Raw genomic sequence first — 25,318 nt, forward strand, 5'->3', positions numbered from 1 at the left:
GAAGTTCATTAACTCAGTTGTAGTTTTTTTTTCTCATTTCTATTTATTCTCTTTTTTATAAATTTATTAGACTTGATTGTTAACATTTTAATGTGCTCTATATAGTGCGAATTTCGTATTCCCAATCCTATTGACGTGCTTACGAATCCTATGTAAATGTTGTTCGTACTGGTGTGCTTAGTATTGTTTTAGTTTCATATTCATTTTCTAAATTTCTGAAAGTCTCAATTTTTCAAAATTTACAGCTGCCCACAGTCCAAAAAGAGGGTAGAGAATTGACCATACCACGAAAAATAAAGAATTCAGTTAACAGGCGATGTATGCCTTTTAATTCCTATTTTTTTTCTCTTTTCTGAATTTTTATATTTCAATTATCTGTGTGGCTAGGTAGAACACGCATTTTAAAGGGTCTATATAGAAATGCATGGTTAAGGAAAATTGGAAACTTGTATTTGTACTGAAGACTTTCTCAGTTTAGTGGCAGTGAAGGTCTGTGTTTTTAAAAACTATTGAGTTCATGGTTTCCAGTTCAATATAATAGGTGAAACCAAGCTCAGGATACCAGAGTTTGCATGTTTGCTATTTATTGCTACATGGAAAGTTAAGTTATAACAAAAGGATAGAACAATTAATTATGTTATGGTGGGATTATAATAATCCCTTTTTGTTTCAAAAAAGACGTGCTGACAATACAGTGTGTGGTTCCTTTTTATTTTGTTCAAGGGTGTTTTACCTATTTTACTGATTAACTTGTATCTATTTTCACAGGGATGCTCGCGTTGTAAAAGATCTGGCAACGGGTAAATCCAAAGGCTATGGATTTGTGTCATTCTACAGTAAACTGGTAAGTTCTTGCAAGAAATAAATTGAATGTAATTAAACCACATTTTGATACAGGTTCGCTCAAGTTTTAAGCATGCAGTCTTCACTGGAAATAGACCAAAAATTATAGGCAATTATGTTATGCATTCAATGATTTCCTCCCATTTCATCACATATCTGGATTAAACCCATTCTGTCCCAACCTTTCTTTCAAGCAGGAATTGTCTAGTTTTAGGTGGTGCATTGTCTAGAATTAAGCTATTTAGTCAGTCATAGAATTATACAGTATGTAAATTGGCCCAACTTGCGCACACTGGCTAACATGTCCCGCTACACTAGGCCCACCAGCCTGCGTTTGGTCCATATCCCTCCAAACCTGTCCTATCCATGTACCTGGCTAACTGTTCTGTTATAACGTTGTGATCGTCCCAGCCTCATCTACCTCCTGTGGCAGCTTGTTCTGTACACCCACCACCCTTTGTGTGAAAAGGTTACCCCTTAGATTCCTGTTAAAAACATTTCCCCTTCACCGTAAACCTATTTGTTTCTACACCTTCCCTTCATAAACCTCTACTTTGCTATCTTTTCTGATGTTTCTTTGTATTACGAATGAATGTTTCCTTACTACGTTGCAGTAATAGGATTTAGTCTGTGAATCAATCATTTTGTAGGCCTGACTCGTTGTAAAGTATCAAATACATTGTTTCACAGCATTCAAACTCGAAAAAAGCAGAAGCTTCGAGGTTCTCGTCCCATATCCAAAACAGATAATTATGAAATCAAGCTATTGAATATGTCCATCCTCTAAAGCATAAATTTGGCAGTATGGAATAATTAATCACAATCAATCCCTACTTCATACATTGGCTTGTAATATTTTAATTTATGGTGATTTTTATTTATAGGTGGTGTAAAACCAGTCCCTACACCTCACCACCACCCAGGAGCCTAAACAGCCTCCCCCACCACCATCCAGGAGCCTAAACAGCCTTTGGCTAGTGAGGCAAATATCCCCTCATACCTTCTCCAACTTTGCTATTCCATGAAGTGCTATCTATGGACTGGTGAGACCAAGTGTAAACCTGGTGACCACTTTGCTGATACCGGCACTTTGTTTGTAATGGCCATCTAGAGCTCTATTTTGCAACCCATTTTCAATCCTTTTCCATTCCCATGCTGAGCTGTCTATCCTGCCTTCTCCACTGTCAGGGTGAGGCTAATAGCAAACTAGAGGACTAGTAACTTGTATTCCACCCATTAGTCTATAGCCTGACAGCATTCATATTGAATTCTCCCAATTTAAGTAACCTACTCTCCCATCTGTCCTTCAAACGTGCTCTTCTTTTTGCCCCCCCCGTCTAATTTGCTGAGTTTTCCCTTAAGAATATCAATCCTCCAGATTCCAACATCTGCAGTCTCTTGTATTTCCATTGATTTCTATTTAGCAATTTTTCAAAATGGCGACACTTTTGACAAGGCCTATGTTGCTCACTCCAAACTTTCAAGATGGTAGTTGGCCACTCATGTTCTGCTCCCTCTGCTGAAGGTACTGTTACACTGTTATTTGATACAAGGTTTAATGCAGCACTTGGAACAACAATATTTTCAAGGCAGTCTTAATGTTTTATTTGGGGTACATGCAGGTGGTATTTCCATGTATCTGCTGCTCTAGTGCTCATGGTCGCAAGTGTTGAAAATAATGGTTTATTAATTGTATTGAGGTACAGTGAAAAAAATATTTGTGTTATCCAGGCAAATCATACCACACAAGTGCAAAAGAGAAAATAAATAGCGTGTAGAATATAGTTTTACAGCTACAGAGAGTGCAATAAAAAGTGCAAGGACCACAACAAAGTAGATTGAAAGAGCATGTATTCATCCCAAGCCTATGAGGCACACTCAGCAGCCTTATAACAGGAGCAAAGAAGTTGATTCTTGAATTTGCTTTGTGCTTTAATCCGTTTATATCTTCTGCCTGATGGGATAAGGGAGAAGAGATAATGAGCGGAGTGGATGTTCCTCGTGTTGACTACTTTCCTGCTACAAAATGAAGTATAGGTGGGGGTGATTAGGGGAGGAGGGGTTATTTTGTGATGAAGGCTGTGTTCACAACTCTGCAATTTCTTGCAGTCTTGAACAGAACAATTGCCTTTCGAAGTTGTAATGCATCAGGGTAGGATGTTTTTTGTCCAAATGCATCACAGGTGGGCTCATTGGACTAGGATACATGAGTAACTAGAATGGATTTTACAGATGTTATACGTTGCCGCCGCAGTGATGAAGGGCGTGAATGTTTAGGGTGGTGAATCTGATGCTGATCAAGTGGAATATTTTGGTCTCAAAGGGATCAATCTTCTTGTGTTGCACCTGCTGGAATTGCATTTGTGCCTGTTAAATGGTAGAAAGAGGTTTTTGGGTCGGCTGGTGATTTACTTGTAGGAGCCATAATATTTATGTGGCTGTTTCCATTGAGTTCCATTCTGATCCGGTATTCTCTCCAGGGTGTATATGCTGGTGTGCCTTATGATTATGCCACTAAATCTCAAGCAAAGCTGGCTACGTTTTCGTATTTGGTATGGTCTTTGCTTGGCATTTTTGTTACGCAAATATTAATTGCTGCTGATTAGGCCATGCTAACCTGTTAACTTGATTCTATGTAGTGGGAAATTGCAAATATAATTGAGCATTATGCAGTCAGCACCAATATCCTCACCAGTAGCAAGACTATCATAAGGATGTTGTCTTGATTGTAGGATCCAAAGAACCCTGGTTAATTAAGTCAGAGACTCTTTAGCACTCAAATAGTCACTTGCATTGCTGAGGTTCCTCGTCACTATTGTCTGCAGTGATTTATGACAAAATGTGGCAGGACTGCAAAGCTTTTATCAGATCTATTGGTTGTGGGATTGTTGAGTTTTATTGCATGTTGTAGTTGTTTGTTGAACCATCACTATATTGGCACCATATCTTTCAAGGTATGCTTAATGTTGCATCTGGCAGGCCCTTCTACACTCATCACTGAACGTGGTTATTTTTCTGATTTAATTGTATGGTAGCTTAGTGACTATTAAATAATTATTTAATGGCATCGAGTTTAAACCATCAATGTTTGCTGGACTTTAGACCTAGAAAGTCATTGAAAAGTCCTTGAATTTATAGCTGTTCCATGTGTACAAACCCTGTAAAAACTAATATAGCCCTTCAAAACGAGGCATACATTAAGCATTGTTGATCAGCAGCAGAAATTCAGGGATGAGTGTAGAAGGGCCCCGCCAGATGTAAGTGTTGGGCACATAAGAACATACCTGGAAACCGCAAATGGAGTAGTTTCCTTAATAAGTTGATAGCAAAGGTGAAAATGTAGCTGGTGTGGAGTTCTGTTAAAGATATGGAAATTGTGAAATTGACCGTGGAGACTGTTAGGGTCCACGGTCAATGGTGAGGATCAGAGAAGATCTGTCCAAACGGTAGATAGAGCATAGGTGTGGCAGAATAGATGAGATGTGGTCAAGGGCTCTGTCAATAGATGGAAAGCAATGGGTCTGAGAAGATAAAACATAGAAACATAGAAAATAGTTGCAGGAGTAGGCCATTCGGCCCTTCGAGCCTGCACCGCCATTCCAAATGATCATGGCTGATCATCCAACTCGGTATCCCATCCCTGCCTTCTTTCCATACCCCCTGATCCCTTTAGCCACAAGGGCCACATCTAACTCCCTCTTAAATATAGCCAATGAACTGGCCTCAACTACCTTCTGTGGCAGAGAATTTCACAGATTCACCACTCTCTGTGTAAAAGATATGAGGCAAAGAAAGAGGCAAATGTGTGAAAAACCTTGTTGTAGCACAGGAGATGGAGAACTGAGAAACGGGCCATTTTTTGCATTGCATAGCATCGGATCAAATATAGCTAATATGGAGTTCTTACACTTTTAATGTAGCCTTGATAGCCTGCGATTGAAATTAAAATCCAGAAAGCTAAATGTCAGAGATGACTAGTCCTTATCTTAAACGTGCTTAATTGGGGTCACTGCAAAGCTAATGTGGCATCTGTGTCATTCAGAACAAGCTTGGACTGATATGTGATGTAATTTGGTCTGATGTTTGAAAGGCATTGCATGATTGAGGGTAATGGCAGCAACTGTCCTACCTGACTTCAGCAACTGGGGCAGTGCCATATGTTAATCTAATCACCCACGCCCCCATCACTTTAAGATTTTGACGACTTTGCACTGATGTATTGTCTCCTGTATTATTGAGCTTAGTGACTATTAAATAATTATTTAATGGCATCGAGTTTAATTTAAATATCACAACTTTTTTTTACCCTTCACAGGATGCAGAAAATGCGATCGTCCACATGGGAGGACAGTGGCTGGGAGGCCGGCAAATTCGAACAAACTGGGCAACACGTAAACCACCAGCTCCGAAAAGTGCACCAGAGAGTAGGTTTCTCAATCTATATTATGTGAATAGCTTTTAAATTAAGCAGAATTTTATATTAAACTGAGGTGTTTTTCCATAAAATAAACTCTCAAAACAATAGAAATAATGAATTTGCAGGCAGCTAATTTTAATTATTTTATTTTACCATTTGTTAACTATTTGCAACCATTTTCACAAAACTCTCACATTTAGTGTACAGTTATGAAATATCCAGTTCAGATCATTTTTAGAATGCCCAAAGAATATAGTGGTCATTTGAATACCTATCTTCTAAAAAACGGTTATGTAGTTATGTAAATTCGTGTGATAGGAGCAGAATTAGGCCATTCAGCCCATCAAGTCTACTCTGCCATTTAATCATGGATGATCTATCTTTCCCTCTGAACCGCATTCTCCTGCCTTCTCCCCATAACCCCTGCCACCCATACTAATCAAGAACCTACTTATTCCTGCTGTAAAAAATATCCATTGACTTGGCTTTCACAGCCTTCTGTGATGATGAATTCCATAGATTCACCACCCTCTGACTAAAGAAATTCCTCCATCTCCTTCCTAAAGGAACATCCTTTAATTCTGAGGCTATGACCTCGGGTCCTAGACTCTCCCACCAGTGGAAACATACTCTCCACATCCACTCTATCCAGGCCTTTCACTAATCACCTTTCACATTGTCCTGTGTGAAGGTAAAGGACATTTACAAATCTTTAGAAGAAATTATAAAATGTTGAGAGACGGGCAGCAAGCAGCGTGGATTTAAGACAGTGATGGTATGGTCAGGGAAGGCTGCCGTGTTTTTTTAAGGACATGGTCAAACTGTAGTAACGCATGGTGAAAGTGGAAAAATAAGTTTACGATGTGGGCAAAAAATGTGGCACCATATTTAAGGAAGATGCAATGCTGATTCGCAATGATGCTGTCTGTTATCATGAAACAAACAGACTGAGTTTTTTTTATAATATTAAAACAGTGCTTGGTATTGTAAGCTGGTTTCTCATGGGTGGAAGAAAACGGCCTCTGTGGACATCAACGTACAAATTGAATGCAAGAATTTGGGGCAAAGCAAGAGGAAGTTGCAGGGCTGTTTTTCATTGATGTCGAGATAATATCACCACTTTTAAGTGACTGAGAGATAGCACATTGAACACATTGTGGAAAGAATCACCACAATTAATTGAGCAACAGATGGGAACATTGTAGACTATTGTATTATTTGAATTTTCCATTTCACTGTGTTTTGGCTTTGCTCTTGCCTGGTGTTTTATAGTCAAACTGCACAGCACACTCATTATAAATGCTGGGAGGGCTTTGGGTATTATGTAGAGTAACTTGATGCAAGATGCCCAGCCTCTGGTTTGATCTTGTAGTCGCAGCATTAGTGTAGTTGAATTTCTGATCAGTGGTCAGAACAATTTGTAAATAAGCCACATTGATTATGGTTCATATTAGTTCCTTGTTATTGCTTCTAATATATGGCCACATTTTTTTCTTTTAGATGGTTCTAAGCAACTAAGATTTGAAGAAGTAGTTGGTCAATCCAGTCCTTCAAATTGTACGGTTTACTGTGGAGGTATATCATCAGGTCTAACAGGTATGGACCATGTTGAATAAATATTTGGCAACCAGACCCGTCTTCTAAAATATGTAGATATTAATATTACTCTGTTTTTTACAATCTTTCACTTTTAGAACAGCTTATGCGTCAGACTTTCTCTCCATTTGGACAAATTATGGAAATCAGAGTTTTTCCTGAGAAAGGATATTCCTTTGTCAGGTAGGCTTCGTTTGTTTTATCTAAATTATAGCTAAGTTAAAACATTGTTTAATGTGTTTAAGCAGGTTGTAAAACCTGCATGTTTTTCATTGCTGCTAGTTAATATTTTTTTCCCTTTTCAATCCTTATCAATAAGTCACAACATTATCTCCAGTTATATCTTGATTGACCACGCATTTTGGAAAAATGTTAGTTTGCATTGTTGCTATTTTTTTTAAGTTTCCAATTCAGACCACATAATTTTAGGACTTTTTCCTTCAGACTGCATTCACTTCAGTAAAGGATCAGTAATGGCCATGGCTATCGAATGGCCTACTCCTGCACCTATTTTTTAGCTTTGAAAAACTCCCTTGGTGCTTTAGCAGTATGTTTGGGATCATTGTCTTGCTGTAGAATGAACCGCAGGCCAATGAGTTTTGAGGAATTTGTTTGAACTTGAGCAAATAGGATGTGTCTCTGCTCTTCAGAATTCATCATGCTACTACCATCAGCAGTTGTACCATCAATGAAGATAAATGAGCCAGTACCTTCAGCGCCATACATGCCTAGGCCATAACACCCCCACCACCGTGTTTCACAGATGAGGTGGTATGCTTTGGATCTTGGGCAGTTCCATCTCTCCTCCATACTTTGCTCTTGCCATCACTCTGATACAAGTTAATCTTCATCTCATCTGTTCACAAGACCTTTTTCCAGATCTGTTGTTGCTCTTTTAAGTGCTTCTTGGCAAATTGTAACCTGGCCATCCTACTTTTGCAGCTAACCAGTGGTTTGCATCTTGCAGTGTAGCCTCGGTATTTCTGTTCATGAACTCTTCTGTGGACAGTGGTCATTGCCAAATCCACACCTGACTCCTGAAAAGTGTTTCTGATCTGTTGGACAGGTGTTTGGGGATTTTTCTTTATTATAGAAAGAATTCTTCTGTCATCAGCTGTGGACGTCTTCCTTGGCCTGCCAGTCACTTTGCGATTAGTAAGCTCACTTTCTTCTTAATGATGTTCCAAACAGTTGATTTTGTTAAGCCTAACAGTTTTATGCTTGTTTCTCAGTCTCATAATGCCTTCTTTGACTTTCATTGGCACAACTTTGGTCCTCATGTTGATAAACAGCAGCAAAAGTTTCCAGAGGTAACTTGGCACATAAACCTGGGGTTTATGTGCCATGTGACTCAGTAGGAGCCACGTATCAAGTTTGGTTGGGTTGAACATTCCCATTATCTTGCACATCATTGAATTAATGGTTTTATGCAGTCTGGCTGGTGTAGAACAGCCAGAATGGCCATTTTCCAACACGAGTTCTACATTCCTGCCAGCTAAATCTTGCAGATTTTGTAAGCTCCTAGATTGTCAGAGGTTCGAGCATATATATATGTTTATTCAGGCACATATATAACTAATATTTTTGTTATTGTAGGTTTGGCACACATGATAGTGCTGCTCATGCTATTGTGTCGGTCAATGGAACTACTATTGAAGGCCACGTAGTTAAATGCTATTGGGGTAAAGAAACTACTGATACTACCAACAAGTATCAACAGGTAATGTGATGTGTGGGATATCTTTTGCAACCAAGGAGAACCTGTGACTTTTAATGGTGAGCATAAGCTCTAATATCTAGTACAATTATTGTTTTTATTCAGATGGAATTTGCTCAGCCCTGGGGTCAGTGGGGCCAGTGGTATGGCAATGCCCAGCAATATGGCCAGTATGTAGCCAATGGTTGGCAAGTGCCCCCTTACGGAATGTATGGCCAAACATGGAATCAACAAGGATTTGGAGTAGAGTAAGTAATGTACTGAACAAAGTTTAAGGTCAATTAACATTTTCGCATTTGTGGAGAACTAGGCATATAAAATTGATGATGATGTCACTTTGTCACGTACCTCATTAGGCACCATGAAATTATTAGTTTTTGCACACAAGTACACAAGAGTCGCCACAAAGGTGCCGACAAAGTTATTCATCCCATCTGAGTCCCGCGGTTCTCTGCGGCACGACCCGTCCACTTTGGCCTGACGGCGTCCTCAGCCCTACTACTCCTGAGGCTCTGTCCCGGCCCAAGACCTCCTCGAGGCACTGTCCTGACCCGTCCATGGCCCGACTCGACCTAGAGGCTCCGACACCAGCCCAACAGGTCTCTACTCGGCAAGAGCTGGATATGTTATCTTGTGGGTTTTGTGAGAAAATTAGTTTGGTATGTTTACCCAACACCCTAACCGGTCATCTTGAGGTGTTTTAATAATTATACAATTCGTGCACTTTTTTGGATGTTTTTATTTTAAATTGCAAAAATAACCACATATATTTTCTTTCTTTGCAGCCAGCCTCCATCTACAACTGCCTGGGTAGGTGGATTTGGTGCTCAGCCACCCCAAGGACAGGGTACTGCTGTTATACCTAATCAGGCTGGCTTTGGAATGGCAGGTTACCAGACACAGTGAGCGGGGACTCATTCTGTTTACCTCAAGCAAAGAGGAGCCCAGATTTTTCTAATGACATCAATGTTCACTGACACCATGAACAAAATATAGACTATTTATTTTAGAGCTGAATATTTTAAAAAATTATATCGCAGCTGAGCTCATGGTGGAGGATGTGAAGTATTTCCCAGTTCCTTTTTGCTCTGGGATGGGGAGGGTCTGGGGAGGTGGGAATATATAATCTGTTAATTGGTTTTTGAAGAGCGAAGTAATCGAGAATGATGAATTTATTTTGAAAATGAAGTGCTTTTCTGTCTGAATTTAAAAATAAATGCAGTGTTAGTGGGAAAATGTCAACAAGACTTTTGACAATCTTTTTTAATTTGAACATTCCTCAATATTAATTACATACTGTTATAAAGGGATTTTTAATGCGTTGTATCCTAAAACCTAGCTTAATATTCAGTGACCACAAGAAAGGTGAATTTCTCATTGCCACAGACCGACTAGCTGTTGTTTTATTGGAAAATATCTAAATCTGGAAGTGCCAGTGCACTGACAAAGATCAAGGTGCCTCAAGTTTACTTTCAACTTTCAGCTTTGAGTTGGTTCTGTAGCTTCAGCATCTAACGCATGGAAGAAGCAGCCGCTGGTGGAAGCAACATTTAAAAAAACAATGGGTTGCACTACACTCTAAACATCATCAGGAAACTATAAAAGGGAGCACTGGCAATATTTGGACTGCTGGCATCCCTTGCACTGTTTTGGTTATTTCAGAGGTGTACTCTACATACGTGCATACATCTGCGGAAAGGGGTTTAGAGTGTAGGTTACATGTGTAAATATCTATATAAAGAACATTTAATACTGATAATTTTCAAAGCATGTCCTCCTGTATAGATCTCACAATTAACTACTTTGTTTCGATTAGCTATTAAAAGATAAAAGTAATTCATTTGTACAGAACCCATGTAGCCAGTTGCCCAGAATATGCAGTGTATGGCTGTTTCATAAGAGTATGTTAATATATCTTCCCTACTACAGTAACGTGGTATGTAAAATTATACAAAGTAAACTTCAAACTGAAGCCTTAAATTTTATTTCTTCATGCAACTTAGTGACATATAGATTAGTTTCAGTGCTTTTTTTAGTTTTAATTCTGTTGCTGTGCTTTGTTAAAACCATTAAGATTTTTGAATCATAAAATTAACGCAAGGTTGAATATTTTCTTCAGGCTGTCTGCACTGGAGTGTTTTAAATCTAAACTTAACAATGTAAAATGTAAAATCATGTCAAAACCAACTGTTTCATTTTAACAGTAAGATGTGCCATTTGTTAATTGCTGGTGCAGTGTAAAAATCTGTACCATTTATAAAACTTAATTTTAAGGATATTTTTGAGTGGTTGCATGTTGGTGCGATTCACTTTGTAAAAAAAAAAGGCTTGTTCATTTGAGTGTTAGGTGTGGAATGGGTGGATTATGAATACATGCAGAAAATGACAATGTTGTGTCTAGATTACTTTGTTCTGTATTTAAAAATAAAATGATTTTAAAACAATTTTATCATGTCCAGTTAGATTGTCTTGCTTATATGGGGTTAGCCACTTTTAATGATTGCACGGTCTAACCTGCATTAATCATGAAAGTTGCTTTAAAAATCATTGGAAACTTTATGGGTTTAATCTCTTTCATCTGATCATTAAACTTTCATTTGAATAGACGTTGCCACCTTTTTCAAAAAGTGACTGTCAGCATGGAATTGTCCCATCAAAGCACATTGGATCATCTGGCATCAGAAATGAGAAACACTTATTCTTGGTGCTCTTAGGTTTTAGTATCTTTAAAAGAGACTACCTTATGCAGCACCCAATTCATGCTGATGGTGATGCTGCTGTATTATTGCAGTTTGGTTGTGGTCAATTTATTTTGCATTGCGAAATATTGAAACGCTCTTTGATACTTGAAGGCAAGATGAATGAATGGAAATGGTAAATTTAGTATAATATACAGAATTAGGAACTATTGATTTTGTTGAGTATTATTTTATGTTTGGATTTTTAGAAGTAGAGCACAGAAATAGGTCCTTCAGTGAGACGGCACCAATCATCGTACACATTTGCATTTGTTCTCACCAGATTCCCGTCTGTTATTGCTGCCCTCTTCATGTTCTCTCCCCCCCCCCCCCCCCCCCCCCACCCACTGCTAACTTAATTTCACCACTCACCAGCACATGTGGTTATTTGTAGAAACCAATCAAACTGTCATCAAGATGTTGGAGGAAAGCACTGTACCTGAGCGAAACCGATAAGGCCACAGAGAGCATATGAAATCCATACTGATTGCACCTGAGATCTGGATTGAACCTGGGTCACTGGAGCTTGGAGGCAGCAGCTCCACTAGTTCCATAACTACATGGCTGAGATTTATCAAGACCTACAGCATATACAATACGATAGAACTTTATTTATCCCCAGGATCTGCCAACAGTCATAAAATAAATACAACCAAATATTAATCAAGAATATTTAAAAAGCTGTGCTTTATTTAACTATTTGAAATTGCACCAGTTCTGTTTATTTAAGAGGCACTCATTTTTTTCCCCTTTTCCCCCATAACACACAGCACATTGTACATAAGTATTATCAAATGCATTACTGCAGTTTTGGTTAATTTGTGCTGCTTTTTTTTATGAAAAGGGGTGATAGTAATCACAAAGTCTAGCTTTTTGGCGTGCTAACACAACATTTAAAATACCCAAAGAAGCTTAACATAATTTTCAAGTCTTGTCTAATACCTACTGTGGAATACATTGAATAAAATTTCAAAGACACAAGAAGGAAAGCAGTATTCTCTTTCTATAGAAAACCATTGTTTTGCAGTGGTTAGGAAATTAAGCAACATTTGAAAAATAGTAGATTATTCAACCCTTAAGTCCTTCAATTACATTGTGCTGATTTGTATCAATTCTATAGTCCTCAACCTTAATTGTGGCAGTTTCACTTATTCCATATTTTATATTTCATATCAATAAACAATTCTGTCACTGATAGTCTATGATACTTGTAGATACTACATTAATTGTTGTGCAAGGTAACAAGCACAACTTTATAGCTGTCAATTGTTAAAGGCATTGTTCAATTGCTGTTTTTGTTTACACAACTGGATAATGTAGCTAGTTTTATATCTGTAAGACCGTGCTAATTGTGCAGAGCTTTCGATATTATCTGCTTTTGATTTCATAATCACACCTATTTTTTCCAGTTAGCTTTTGCATGTAGGAATATGACTCGTCTTGGCTCATTCATTCATTGTTCATAGGTGCATTTGCTTGGACATTTCTAATTTGCACTGGCTAGTTAATGGTAGGATGATGAATATCTCAACATCTGTGTACAGTAGGAATGTTTATTTCTTGGATTTGTGGTTACAACTTTCTGGCTTACAAACTCAAGCTATTGAACCTCTATTTTTGTATATTTTCAAGCACGTTTCATCGATTTGCTTTCTGTCAAATTGTTCTGTTTTCTCTAATGAATATGAAAACATTGACCCGTCACCCTTGTATCTTTGGGGTGGTTATAGAAGAGTTTCATAGTTGTGCTGTTCTTTGAGGATAAATGTTTCCCAATTTTACCATTGAATAGTTTGGCACCAATTATTTAGCATAAATTTTCTGAATTTTCCATCTATCCAACTGAATATAATTTCTAATGTCTTGATTAAGTTATCATTCAACTTCCAGTATTTTGGGGAATATTATTCAACATATTCTCATAAACCTAGGTGATCAGAAGAATTGGGGATTTACTTTAAGGTAATGTATTAAGGTGGGGCTCATCGGAGAAAATGCCAGTGATCCGTCTGGGTTTTGCATTAATGAATCATAACTTTCAAATAAGTTTCAATTACGATGATTAATATTTAAAATAAAACCAAATGAAAATAAATCATTTTGGTTTGATTTTTATACGATTATAGTTATCGTCACGACATTTAGATGAAAGCTGGAAACTGGTGTTGATTTTATTTTTCCGATGTCGGGTTTCACCCGCAGTGTTATTCTGCAAGTTGATTGCATTATTTCAGTCCAATGTGTGACCTGTAAAATGGCATTACGTGAACTTGGTATGTAGTTGTCTGAAGTTTAAAATAAGCATGCGATTTTCCTACTGCTGGCACAGCATGAGCTTGCAGGTGACAGAGGTAAAGTTTTAAAATGTTCGTAATGGCTCCTTGGTGAAAAGCATAACATCTCCATCAACTCATGAGAATTCCTGGCCTTTGACTTCAAAATGAAGGACCATTCACAATGGCATTGACTACCAAGAGTCAATTATGGACACAAAAGACTAAAATAAATTGGATAAAGTGCAACATCTCCCAAACCATCCTCCTTCTAGAGTCTGTGGATCTGACCATTTGTGGAGGGAAAAGACAGACCATTTTAGGTTGGGGCACATCCATCACGGGACACAAGAAACTACAGATGCTGGAATCTTGAGCAAATAATAAACTGCTGGAGGAATCATGGGCCAGGTAGCATCTGTGGCAGGAATGGACAAACAATGTTTTGGGTCAGGATACTTCAGACGTATTAGGCAATTTGAAACCCACAGAACTGGAGGAGAAGTGAAATAAAAAATATAAAATACCAGAAATGTTCAGTAGTTCAGGCCACATTGGTGGGAAAAGAAATAACTTAATAAAACTTACAGTTGTACAATTCCTTTTACAAGCATAGCTCTTCGTTTCCAATTAGACTTTGGGTTGTAATGTAGGAAGCTCCTCGGATATTTGCACAATGTAATCTTCAACAAACAGCCAATTGAGATGAAATAGATTATCTGTTTAGTGAAAATACAAATGTGATCCTATTAAAATTTCATGCAAAATGTTAGATTTGTGGTATTGCCTTCATTGTGCCTCTCAAATATCGTTGCCGTCCAAAACAAAACAATAATGGCATCTTCCTCTCATTTTGCCCAGCCTTTTTGTAAAGTAGTTTTCCTCATTTATTATTGTTTCCATATTTCCGGGTTAAATTGCTCTTTTAGAATTTATGCATTAACACCAAGTTTGATGAATTGAAGATGCTTCTTCATTTTTACATTTTTCTTTTTAAGTCTGCCTATTTTATTTGCTCGGAGCAAATCTGCAAACTACTTTGTACAGATGGTTCTGAATATAATAGAAGTGATCCATAACAACATGCACGTAAATGCAGCAATGTTGGAGGAAAGAATTGCCAAGATATTACAAAACAAAACTTTTTATTGACTCTTGATTTGAACACATAAAGAAGGAAATGTGAAATGAAACTGGTTTTTGATGAGAATTCCTTCAGAAATAGTTTTAGGTTAGCTTTTTGCAACACAGTAGTTCGCCGGTTATTGTGTTGCAGAAAAGGACATGGAAAGGATATCCATGCATATGATTATAGGGGTACAATACCAGCTCATGTTGTCATGGCAACATGGACAATGAAGCCAACATACTCAATGAAACTAGAGTAAAAGATGCCGGTGCAGTCTTAGATCACTGAAACCAACACATTTAGATTAGTTATAAAGTACAGATATATCACTTCCTGCATATTTTAATCAATCTAATTTTTTCCTCAATTCTCTACATTCCATGGCAGAAGGAATAAAAAGCACTGCCCGAGAACAAAATTGAAATTCCCTCCGAAATGCAATTTCTTCAGTTTTTGACTCATCGTGTTTTGTAATTTTGTTTTCTACACCTATGTTGTGATATAGGTATAGCCCTTCCATATATCCATATGTTAGCACTATAGCTGCAGTGAATGGAAACGTGTGAACAAAGCTTAAATGTTCAGAGTCAATTAAGTAAAATGACTTTCTACTTTAGATTATTTTCATTAAACATTAACCAATGCACCTAATCCAGATTCTAACATTATTTTTGAGGCAGAATAAAGCTGTGGACTGTTTATCTATAATGGAATGCTCACCTAGAGTGCAATAATAAACAAAAAATCAATCCTAAATACAAAAGAAAATTCAACTGTATCAGTAATGTTAGCCATCCCACCTTACAGTTCTCTACCTTGATGGATTCCCAACAGATTTTCCACTGCTTCATATCCAGGATATGGTTTCTTCATAGGTACACAAAATTGCTGGAGAAACTCAGCGGGTGCAGCAGCATCTATGGAGCGAAGGAAATGGGCGACGTTTCAGGCCGAAACCCTTCTTCAGACTGATGCAAGGTTCCTTCATATTGGCTGCTGGTCAGCGAAAGAAAATAATTGGCATCTTTATTTTGCACTGATTATATTACCAGACGCTCCAGGATTTCTCCATGGCCAGTGGATTTGTTTTTGCAGTGTAGCCATCGCAATCATAGACAAGTAGACCAGCTTATTTACATAGGGCATGGTCCCATATGTATAAGATAACACTAGTTAATATATTTGGTGCCTGTCTCAAAAGTTTCTCAGGACTAGATGGATTCTGTGCTTTCTCTCTGATCATGCTTACAATCCAAATCTCTTAGGATATCATTTTTCACCTTAAAAATGAAAGTGCAACAGCCAAAAAATCTTTATTGCCGGTTTGTTTTATCATTCAGAAATCCATGTTATTGTTCTATCCACTGAGGGAGTGAATGCACCAAGTTTGGGTCACCAAGAAAGATTGATCATGACATTGTTAAAATGAAGTATCTGTTCACCCTTGTCTGGAAAATGCTGGCAATAAAAGCCTACTGATATACAACATCAATTCCTGTCAGGCAGCTGCTCAAAGAATTTTCAGACATCTGGCAACAGAAATGTTATCAAGTTGACCGAGATGCCAATCACACAGGGAAATTCCCATAGACAGCAAAATGGTAGGGCGGCCCAGTGACACAGCTGGTAGAGCTGCTGGCTCACAGAGCGAGAGACCTGGGTTTGATCCCGACTGGGTGTTGTCAGTGTGGAGTTTGTGCATTCTCGCTGTGACTGCGTGGGTTTCATTCGGGTGCTCCGGTTTCTTCCCACAGCCCAACAACATGCTGGTTTGTAGGTTCATTGGCCTCTGTAAATCACTCCTAGTGTGTCGAGAATAGATGCGAAAGTGAGATAACAGAACTAGTGTGAATAGATGGTCTGAATGAATTTGGTGCGCCGAAGGGCCCGTTTCAATGCTGTACCGCTGAACTAAACAAAACTAACCTAAACCACAAAGTAAAATGGACAAATTGTTAACAAATGCTTAAATTTTTTTTAAGATGAATATAAAACTAATTCATGCACATGAAACTAAAACACTGAAATATCCACAAATCCCCAAAACCTATAAACTATATTAAAATATATTGTATTTTGAAATATTCTTCTGATGGTTTTATAATTCACATATACATATCTTTTTACAGACCAGTGGCTTCATTAAACAGCAATTAAGGCTCAGCACAGCATTAAAGACTTGCATACACTTCATGCAACAACATTTAATATTTGAATGCTGATTATGCTTCAAAGTGCTGGAAAAGACTAAAATAGCACACCCTGGGGGTGGACAAAGAATTATTGAGAGAAACTTGATTATTTCTGCAATTAAATGTTTTGTGTATAGCAGCAGCACGAGGTAACAAGGGGGAGTATGAGTTTAGACCTCACTATCCTTGGAAAATGTGTGGCCACATGTCAGGTTTCTATCGATGTGCCACTTATCCCACTAATAATTTATGTTCTTTGAAATTTTGTGTCCTTTAATGTGCATAATTTGTTTTTATAATTTTGTGCACTAGAATGATTATGGTGCTGCAAATTTTCTAAACATTGAGTGCACAACAAATCAGTTTCTATTTACTGTCCTGATTTACATTTAAAATACATTTTCCCTTTTTTGAGACCATATGTGACATTGCAAACATGGAAACATAACACACCTATCATCATCTTGTTTTAATCAAGATTGTGGATGTCTACAGCATATTTGCATATTTTTTTAACGGTTGTAGGTTTTATTCAATTGTTTTGTCCTGGTATGAAAGAAAATGTGGGTTTAAATCCACTTATGTTGATATTTAGAAAACTGTCACAAGTTTGGTATTTTCTTTTGGGAGTTGTGTTTTAGTCTAAGATAATTGTCAATGCATGTGTATACACTTCATGGATTATTACTAATAACCATCAATAACAGAAAGGTGCTGGTTGATCCTCTATCTGTCTTGGTAATATTGCCTGAGAATTCCAATTAAACTTTTAATAGAATAGAAATGTGGCCAACCTCCATTGTGATATAATATCTGTGCATTGATATTTAATTATAAAACCATGTAAGCACTATGAATCTTATGACATAGAGGATACAAGCTTATTATTTGCCCAAGATTCAGATTTTGAAGATTATCAATTATTCTCACTACAGGATGATTTATGAGAAATAGATATTTTGGAAGCAGAGTTAGTGTTAAAGAAAAATGAAATTAATGTTATTAGCAATGTGCTGATATGTTGTTACATAAGTTAAAAATAGATCTTTAAAAGACCCATGAAAAAAGATTTTTGAAATGAGTTAACAGCTGTTTAATGTTCTGACGTGCCATTGTTTCGTGAGCTGAGCAAGCCTGAACTAGTCCATCAAAACTACAAAATGCCTTGAAGTGCTTTAAGCCACCAGATCATCAGTATTTTGCACAATGACACATTTACAACGATTTTAAAAGACGTTGAATTAAACATTGTTTTAACTTTAAATGAAAATTTGTTTTAACTGTACAGTGTGGTGATGGGAATATCATACATTCTTGAAATTTGTTTAAGAATATGCAAGACAATCAACACAACTATATTAAGCCATGGCACTGAAACCACAAAGGAAATTTTACAGAAACTACCGTGCTTTGAGTTCTGAAGCAAGTTTCTGCTTGAAAGAGGAAGTGAACTCCAGCAATGGAATCATGTGTTACATTCTTCTAATTTTGTGTTACTTCAGATCCCCGTTTTAGAAATATTCATTGCAAAAATGGCATTTAAAGGTAATTTCAGTTGATTAAATAATCAAAGTCACACATAGCCAAAACAAAACCTAAAACGTGTCTGAACTCAATAGATTTACATGGCACAGTAAGTCAAAGAAATTAGATCTGATTAAATGAGATAGTCATTTAACCAGAAATAAAGCAAGATTACAGCAGGTTTATTAAAATGTGACCAAAGGAGATACAATGATAAGTTGGAGGCACAAGAAACTAGATGCTGGAATTTATACCAAAGCAAAAAAGAGCAACAGGAAGAACTCAGTGGGTCAAACAGCATATGTGGAGGGATTTGGACAGTCAACATTTTGAGTTGAGTATGTTCTTTTTTTATGACTGGTATTTTTTGGGCTATAGTAAGTTTAGCTTCATGATAACTAAAATGGGTCCTGACATAAGTCAGAAAGGAAGATAATGTGTTCCTCTGGTGGGCCAAAGTGACAGTTTCACTTGTTTCAAAATGTTTCACTTGACTTTGTTCTAGATCTTTTCAATATTATCCCCAGAATTTAAAAATGTAGTATAAAATCGTGTGAGCACTGAAATTAAAGAATTTAAATCTGCTCTAACAAGAAATTCTTATTCTATCATTTCTTGCGGTCCATACCAAATATTGCATGACCTGAGAAGGTACTTTAAGGGTCAACCACATTAATAAATCTGTAGTAACATTAGCTGGAGTGGATAAGGATGGCCAACGTCCTTCCTGGAAGAACACTGGTAAACTAGATTAGTTTTTATATTCTTCCCATTAATGAGAATTTTTTTAAAGATAGAGTGATTCAATAGTTCATATTTAATTTAAAAATTGCAGTTGCTGTAGCAAGATTCAGTCATGTTTTGGATCAATGGTCTATACCTCAAGATTTAACCCAGTAACTTAACTGTGCAACTGTTATATTTTCTGTCTTCCAAATTCTCTCATAAAGTTTCTGCTTTCCATTTCTTGCTCTCCATCTATGCTCCAAAATCAAAGCCAACTTCTCCAGAACTAGTCCGAGTGCTCAGGGATATATGGTACGTTTTGGTGTCAGTGTGTGTGCTACATGGAACGTTCTAGAGAATTGATTCAAGAGATGAAGTCTCAATCTGCTCCATTATGCATCTCTCCAAGGAAATTTATATTCTTTCCCTTAAGCCAGATGGACACAAAATGCTGGAGTAACTCAGCGGGACAGGCAGCATCTCTGGACAGAAGTGATGTTTTGGGTCGAGACTCCCTTCCAAATCTCTAGACTCCATCTTCTGTGGCTCTCAGTCTGAAGAAGGGCTTTAACCCGAAACATCACCCATTCCTTCTCTCCAGAGATGCTGCCTGTCCCGTTGAGTTATACCAGCATTTTGTGCCTATCTTCGGTTCCATCCTACACGAATATCGTTGAACAACAGGTTAAAGATTTCTGCAAAGCTCATATTATAGGTACTATGTTACCCATGGGAGGACACGGAGTGCTGGAGTAGCTCAGCGGGTCAAGCAGCATCTCAGGAGAACATGCCATGTTACCCACGTTGTACATAGTTTAACTATGTAACCAGTAACAAATTATGAATTCAATTTTCATTGATATAATTTTGCATAAACCCAACTAAAACTTACAATTCAGCTTCCTTTGCCAATGTTATTATTAATGTTGCTTCTTTGTCAGCCTTTGCACTCCCAAAGACATGATCTAAATGATGCTACCAATAGATTTTGAAACTCTTTAAAGAACATGGGTACGAGATGTAAAATAATTAAATTTACTCTAATTTGTTTTTGTTTTCATTATCAGTCCTAGTGCCAATAACTCAATGTTCAACTCCTGACAAATGTTTCAGTACTTTTAATCCAGTTGTACATTTATGATGACAATTAATGCCCATGATATTAAGTGGCCAGCCATCAATTCTTTGTTTCCTCCACCATGAGCAGCTGTTTAAAAGAACCATACAGTGAAGATGAGGCCACACTCCTCAATTGATTCCACTTTTTAACATTGATCAGAGTATTCTCACAATAAGACGGGCAATCTTATTTCCCTGTCTGTACCTAAACAAGTTCCTTTCAGGCATCTATTTCTTCATGGTGTTTGAATATTACTTATACTTGAGCAGCTTGTAAGTTAATAAATGCCAGTAAAGCACATTCCAAAAAGGATATAAAAAACACCATATAGAAACAAGTTATTTTTTCTTCTTGTTAACACATGTTGGGAAGGGTTATATTATCTGAAAACAGACCAGAAACAGGACCTTTACCACAATAGCCTCTAATATTTAGCACACAGACACCAAATGAATGACTGACAAATTCAGAATGGAATGGAACATCGGATAATTGCATTGAAATCTATTTTAAATGTGATTAGTGTTATAATGGAAACAGGCTATAACAGTAGTTCAGGAGGTTATCATTGGAACATCTCACACCACATGCATAGTATGTAATCAAGCATGGGGCTTACTCCTACAGGGAGAAAATTGAAAAGCAAAAATTTATGGTAAAGCTTTAGTTAGCTCACATTGAGTGCTACGTTGTGAAAGGAAATTGAGACAGCAGAGAAGGTATAAATATAATTTACAAAGATAATACCAGAATTTCTTGCCTATCAGGAAAATGTGAACAAAGTGTTGTCTCTTTTGAATGAATGAATAAGTTTATTGGCCAAGTACAGTATGTACACATACAAGGAATTTGCCTTGGTGCTCCACTCGCAAGTAACAACATGACATACAGTAAACAATTAAGAATAAAACATTAAAACATTAAGAAAAAAACATTATAGTTTAAACATGTGAATGAAATAAAATACCAGAGCAAAAGGAGGCTACAGACTTTTGGTTATAGAGTAGAGCTACTGCTCGTGGAAAAATGAAGTTTTCCCTCGGAAAGTGAAGATTGAGGGTGACTTAATGGGGATCTTTAGAATTTTGACGGGTTTTACTTGATTAGACAGAGTACCTCCGTGGAAGTAGTCTTCTAAAGCTTCCTCCACCATTCAATGAGAGCATGGCTGATCTGATCACTGGTTTCCACTTTTCTTACTAGCTCCCATTACTCTTAATTCACCCAGAGTGTAAACATCTATTTTATCTTTGAACATCCTCACTGACTTACAGCTTTCAGTGGTAGAAAATAATCTTTTGAAAGATTAGATTCCTTAAATGGTGGGCCCTTTATTTTGAGACCCACGTCAGAAGAAACAACCTCATGAATTCTACTTTGTTAACCCTTCCTAGGATCTTGTTTCAATGAGATCATCTCTCTTTTTTTTTAAACTCCAGAAAATATAGCTAATTTTAAATATTCCTCAAAAGCTTCAATCTTTCAACACCATCATACTTCAACACCTGCTTCAAGACAGATATATTGTTCTGTAAATAAGCTGACGAATGTTGTGTGCAGTAACCTGGCTGTGATCATGGAATTGAGCTGGGCTACTGAAAGAATCATATGATAAATTCCCCAATTTTGAATTCTACCTTTTGGGTAATGAGGGTTAACATTATATTCAGACCCAATCTGAAGAATGGTTTCATATCCATGTTCTCCAGAAATGTTGTCTGACCTTTTTGTCATTTTGCGTATTAACCAGCATCTGCAGTTCCTTGTTTCTAAAAAGCTAACGGGGAATTCAGGAGAAACTTCTTTACTCACTGGGTAGTGAGGAAATGAAAGCATTTATAACATGAAACGGTTTTAGTGATCAGCAGAGATACATTTAAGGGGAAACTGGATAGAAAAATAATGTAAAATTTAATAGAAGTTTTAAGAAGCGTCCAGGCTAAATAAAAAACTCGCCTATCCACGTCCTCCTGGAGAAGCTATCTGACCCGCTGAGTTTCTCCAACACTTTGTATTTTCCTTTGAAAAGAAGGTTAAGGCTGGTATTTTTTTTCCACTTTTCAGGACTTGGACTTCGCTTGCATTTGATTGCCCTCGATAGGAACTCATTTGATTGCCCTCGATAGATGCCCTCACATGAAACCACTGCAAACTATTTCTGGTGAAGGTAGATGCGGAGGAGAGCATAAAGACCGGCTCATTGATGGACTCGGGGCGAATGGACATCTGCCTCGCGGTCTATACTATGCAGAACGACCAAAGAATGACTTATTGCAATTAAACGTTGCCACTCCCATCTTGGACAGAGGCTGTTTTTTTTTTTTGCACAACTTACCCCAGGATTTGAGTATTTCAAGTGTTTTTTATGCAAAAGAAAGCGCATCTTCCCAGATGCCTGGTTTTTTCGAAGAAACCGGCACAGGGTAGTGGGGTTTCGTGCACAGCAAGAGGAAGAAGAATGGACATGCTTTCAGGCACTTGATCTCATGACACACTGGCATTTCCTTTCTTTGATCTGCCTCTTTCTCTCTCTCTCTCTTCCTGTTCTTTCAGTAGCAGCCGGGGTGTCAATGTATTGCGAGGGCTGAACCTGTGATGCGTTGGGAATTAAGTGCAACTAGTACAGGAAGCCCCTGTCACTTGCCGGCTGAGGGGAGGAGGAAGATGCACACTTTTGCGCTTCAGTGAGTCGAGTCGCAGATCAAGAGAGGGAAGGGAGAAGAGAGGGAAGGAGCACAGTCCCGGGGCCAGGACCATGTTCATGTCCAAGGCTGTCAGCCGGCTCAGCCGCAAGCGGCCGCCTTCAGGTAGGTGCCAGCCTCCGGTGCGCTGCAGCCGCCGCTGCTTCTTTGCCTCAGCTGCCGGCGCCCACGCCCCGTTCGGCTCCGGGGCTCCTGTCAGCGGGCGGCTGATGCGTCCCTGCCCGGGACACACGCGGGAGCGCGCCTCCCCCTCACCCCTGCCCGGGACACACGCGGGAGCGCGCCTCCCCCCCCTTACTCACTCACTCCCCGGGACACGCGCGCTCCCGCCCTCACTTACTCCCCGGGACACGCGCGCTCCCTCACCTCCACCCTGCAACCCCCTTCCCTTCCCCCTCCCCGCGGTGCTCGGGGCAGGCAGAGCCCGGGGCTGCCCTGCAGCCAGAGTCTCTCCTCCGGGCATCTGGACCGGACCGGGCACCAATGCACGCAAGCAGCGAGAGAAGAAGCTCCAGTGAAGAGCAGCCGCTGCCAACCGAAGATACTAGAGGAGCTCTTCTATAATCTTTGCTGCCAACTTCCTCCCAACACTTGACGGGCTCCAGCCGTTTAACTTTATGTGCTGACTCCCCCGCCTCGTCTTGTGCACGGAGCCGGCGAGCTTGCTGACTGACTCCCGATAGAGAAAGAAAGCATTTACTTAAACATAGGGGCTGTTTTCTATGCGCACAAAAAAACGGACTGTTACTGGCATGGGAAGAGTTTGCTATCACTTGTTTTAAAAGTAATCTTTGTAACAAATACTTTTTTTCCCAAAACAATACAGTTTGGGGAGACAAAATGCATTCCTATGCACAGTTAATCCCCAGCCGTTTTGTGTTACTTTTTTTGTGAGATCACAGCTAGATCTGTCTCACCATGTGGACAGGCACACTGAGCGAACAGCCATTTTAAACTGACTTGACTGATTGACTCACGCACAGCAACTAACTGTGATGAAAGTGGTTCCTTCAAAAAAACTTGGGCTCTGGGCAACTCGTTCTTTGGGAACCAAATGTGCAGCTGTCGCATCAAAGTCACAGAGTGAAAAGGGCAACCAGACTGTTTTGCATTAGCAGGCTCCTTAATGCACTCAAACACCAGCCCTTAGTTAACGGTTATACTTTTTATTGATGAAGATTATTTGACTAATACATCGCTTCATCCTGAATTGCTGAAGCACCATGGACTGGATTGAGTGAATGTGTTGCCATCACTCAAGTATGGAAAGAGTAACCATGTATTTCCAAATTGCATGCCTGTTTTCACCAGTTGTAGCATAAACCATGCCCCTCGAATTGATAGGTTTTTGGGTGTCACATTTTATTGAATAATAAAATATGTAGATTTAGTTCGGGTTGATCATTTGCATCCAGTTTATGTATGATTATAAAGTAACGTTGCTCAGCATTTAAGCTTGAGGAATCACTCTTGTATGTAGTTCTGTGATGGTACAAAAAACAGCGTACATACATGGAACTGCAGTTGCCGGTTATTAAAAAAAAAAGGACACAGCGCGGGGGTAACTCAGCCTGTCAGGCAGAATCTCTGGATAACGTGGACAGATAATGTTTTCGGTTGGAACCCGTCAGATTGATTGTAAGGGGGGTGGGGGTGGGGGAGAAGGCTGGAAGAGCGAATGGGGCACGACAAGGCCTGTAGGAAGAAACTGCAGATGATGGTTTACACCAAAGATAGACAGAAAATGCTGGAGTAACTCAGCGGGACAGGCAGCATCTCTGGAGGGAAGATATGGGTGACGTTTTGGGTCGAGACCCTTCTTCGGACGCTTCTTCTGAAGACCTTTTGAAGAAGGGTCTTGGCCTGTAACGTCACCCATTTCTTCTACCCAGAGAAGCTGCCTGTCCCGCTGAGTTACTCCAGCATTTTGTGTCCATCTGCAGGACAAAGTCTGGCATGTCACATAGGTTGATACATGCGAGGGGGATTTTTGATAGGCAGATGGTGGACAAAGGCCTGGGATGAAATGACAGAAGGTGTGACACAAAAGGATTGAAGAGTTTCTAATTGGGAAGGAATGTGGGTGGAAGGGGAGGGTGGGGGCGGATAGGGGCAAGTCCAGATGGGGCACAGCGGTGGGGGGGGGGGGGGGGGGGGGGGGGGGGTTTGTTAAAGAGGTTAGTTAAAGAGAACATGCTGTTTCATTTTGCTCTCCATTCAATAAACCATAGTTGAGTTTGAAATGTTATAATTCAAGATAGTGCAAAATAAAAATATTGAACGTTTTATTGAAACCTAAATTCTGTTTCAAATACTAAATTATAATTTTCTTTGGGATAGT

General features: G+C 38.7%; 2 protein-coding genes across 3 annotated transcripts in view; both read left to right on the plus strand.

The window, feature by feature from the left end:
• tial1 (TIA1 cytotoxic granule-associated RNA binding protein-like 1) overlaps positions 1 to 11,017 on the plus strand; it is a 31,633-nt gene extending 20,616 nt beyond the window's left edge. Inside the window, exons 1-8 of one of the 2 annotated variants that reach the window (XM_055646838.1) lie at positions 240 to 318; positions 769 to 844; positions 5,159 to 5,267; positions 6,761 to 6,856; positions 6,955 to 7,039; positions 8,453 to 8,576; positions 8,679 to 8,821; positions 9,359 to 11,017. In XM_055646838.1, coding sequence (XP_055502813.1) covers positions 317 to 318; positions 769 to 844; positions 5,159 to 5,267; positions 6,761 to 6,856; positions 6,955 to 7,039; positions 8,453 to 8,576; positions 8,679 to 8,821; positions 9,359 to 9,479 — 756 coding nt within the window. In that variant the 5' untranslated portion in view covers positions 240 to 316 and the 3' untranslated portion in view covers positions 9,480 to 11,017. Of the gene's footprint in view, positions 1 to 239; positions 319 to 768; positions 845 to 5,158; positions 5,268 to 6,760; positions 6,857 to 6,954; positions 7,040 to 8,452; positions 8,577 to 8,678; positions 8,822 to 9,358 lie in introns of those variants that run through there. The other variant, XM_055646837.1, reaches the window with a different exon arrangement.
• An 11,808-nt stretch (positions 11,018 to 22,825) lies between these two features.
• Positions 22,826 to 25,318, plus strand: part of LOC129704019 (regulator of G-protein signaling 10-like) — a 42,287-nt gene continuing 39,794 nt past the window's right edge. Inside the window, exon 1 of the mRNA XM_055646839.1 lies at positions 22,826 to 23,082. Coding sequence (XP_055502814.1) covers positions 23,031 to 23,082 — 52 coding nt within the window. The 5' untranslated portion in view covers positions 22,826 to 23,030. The remainder of the gene's footprint in view (positions 23,083 to 25,318) is intronic.

The sequence above is a fragment of the Leucoraja erinacea genome, chromosome 15 (genome assembly GCF_028641065.1).
Source record: "Leucoraja erinacea ecotype New England chromosome 15, Leri_hhj_1, whole genome shotgun sequence".
Lineage (NCBI taxonomy): Eukaryota > Metazoa > Chordata > Chondrichthyes > Rajiformes > Rajidae > Leucoraja > Leucoraja erinaceus.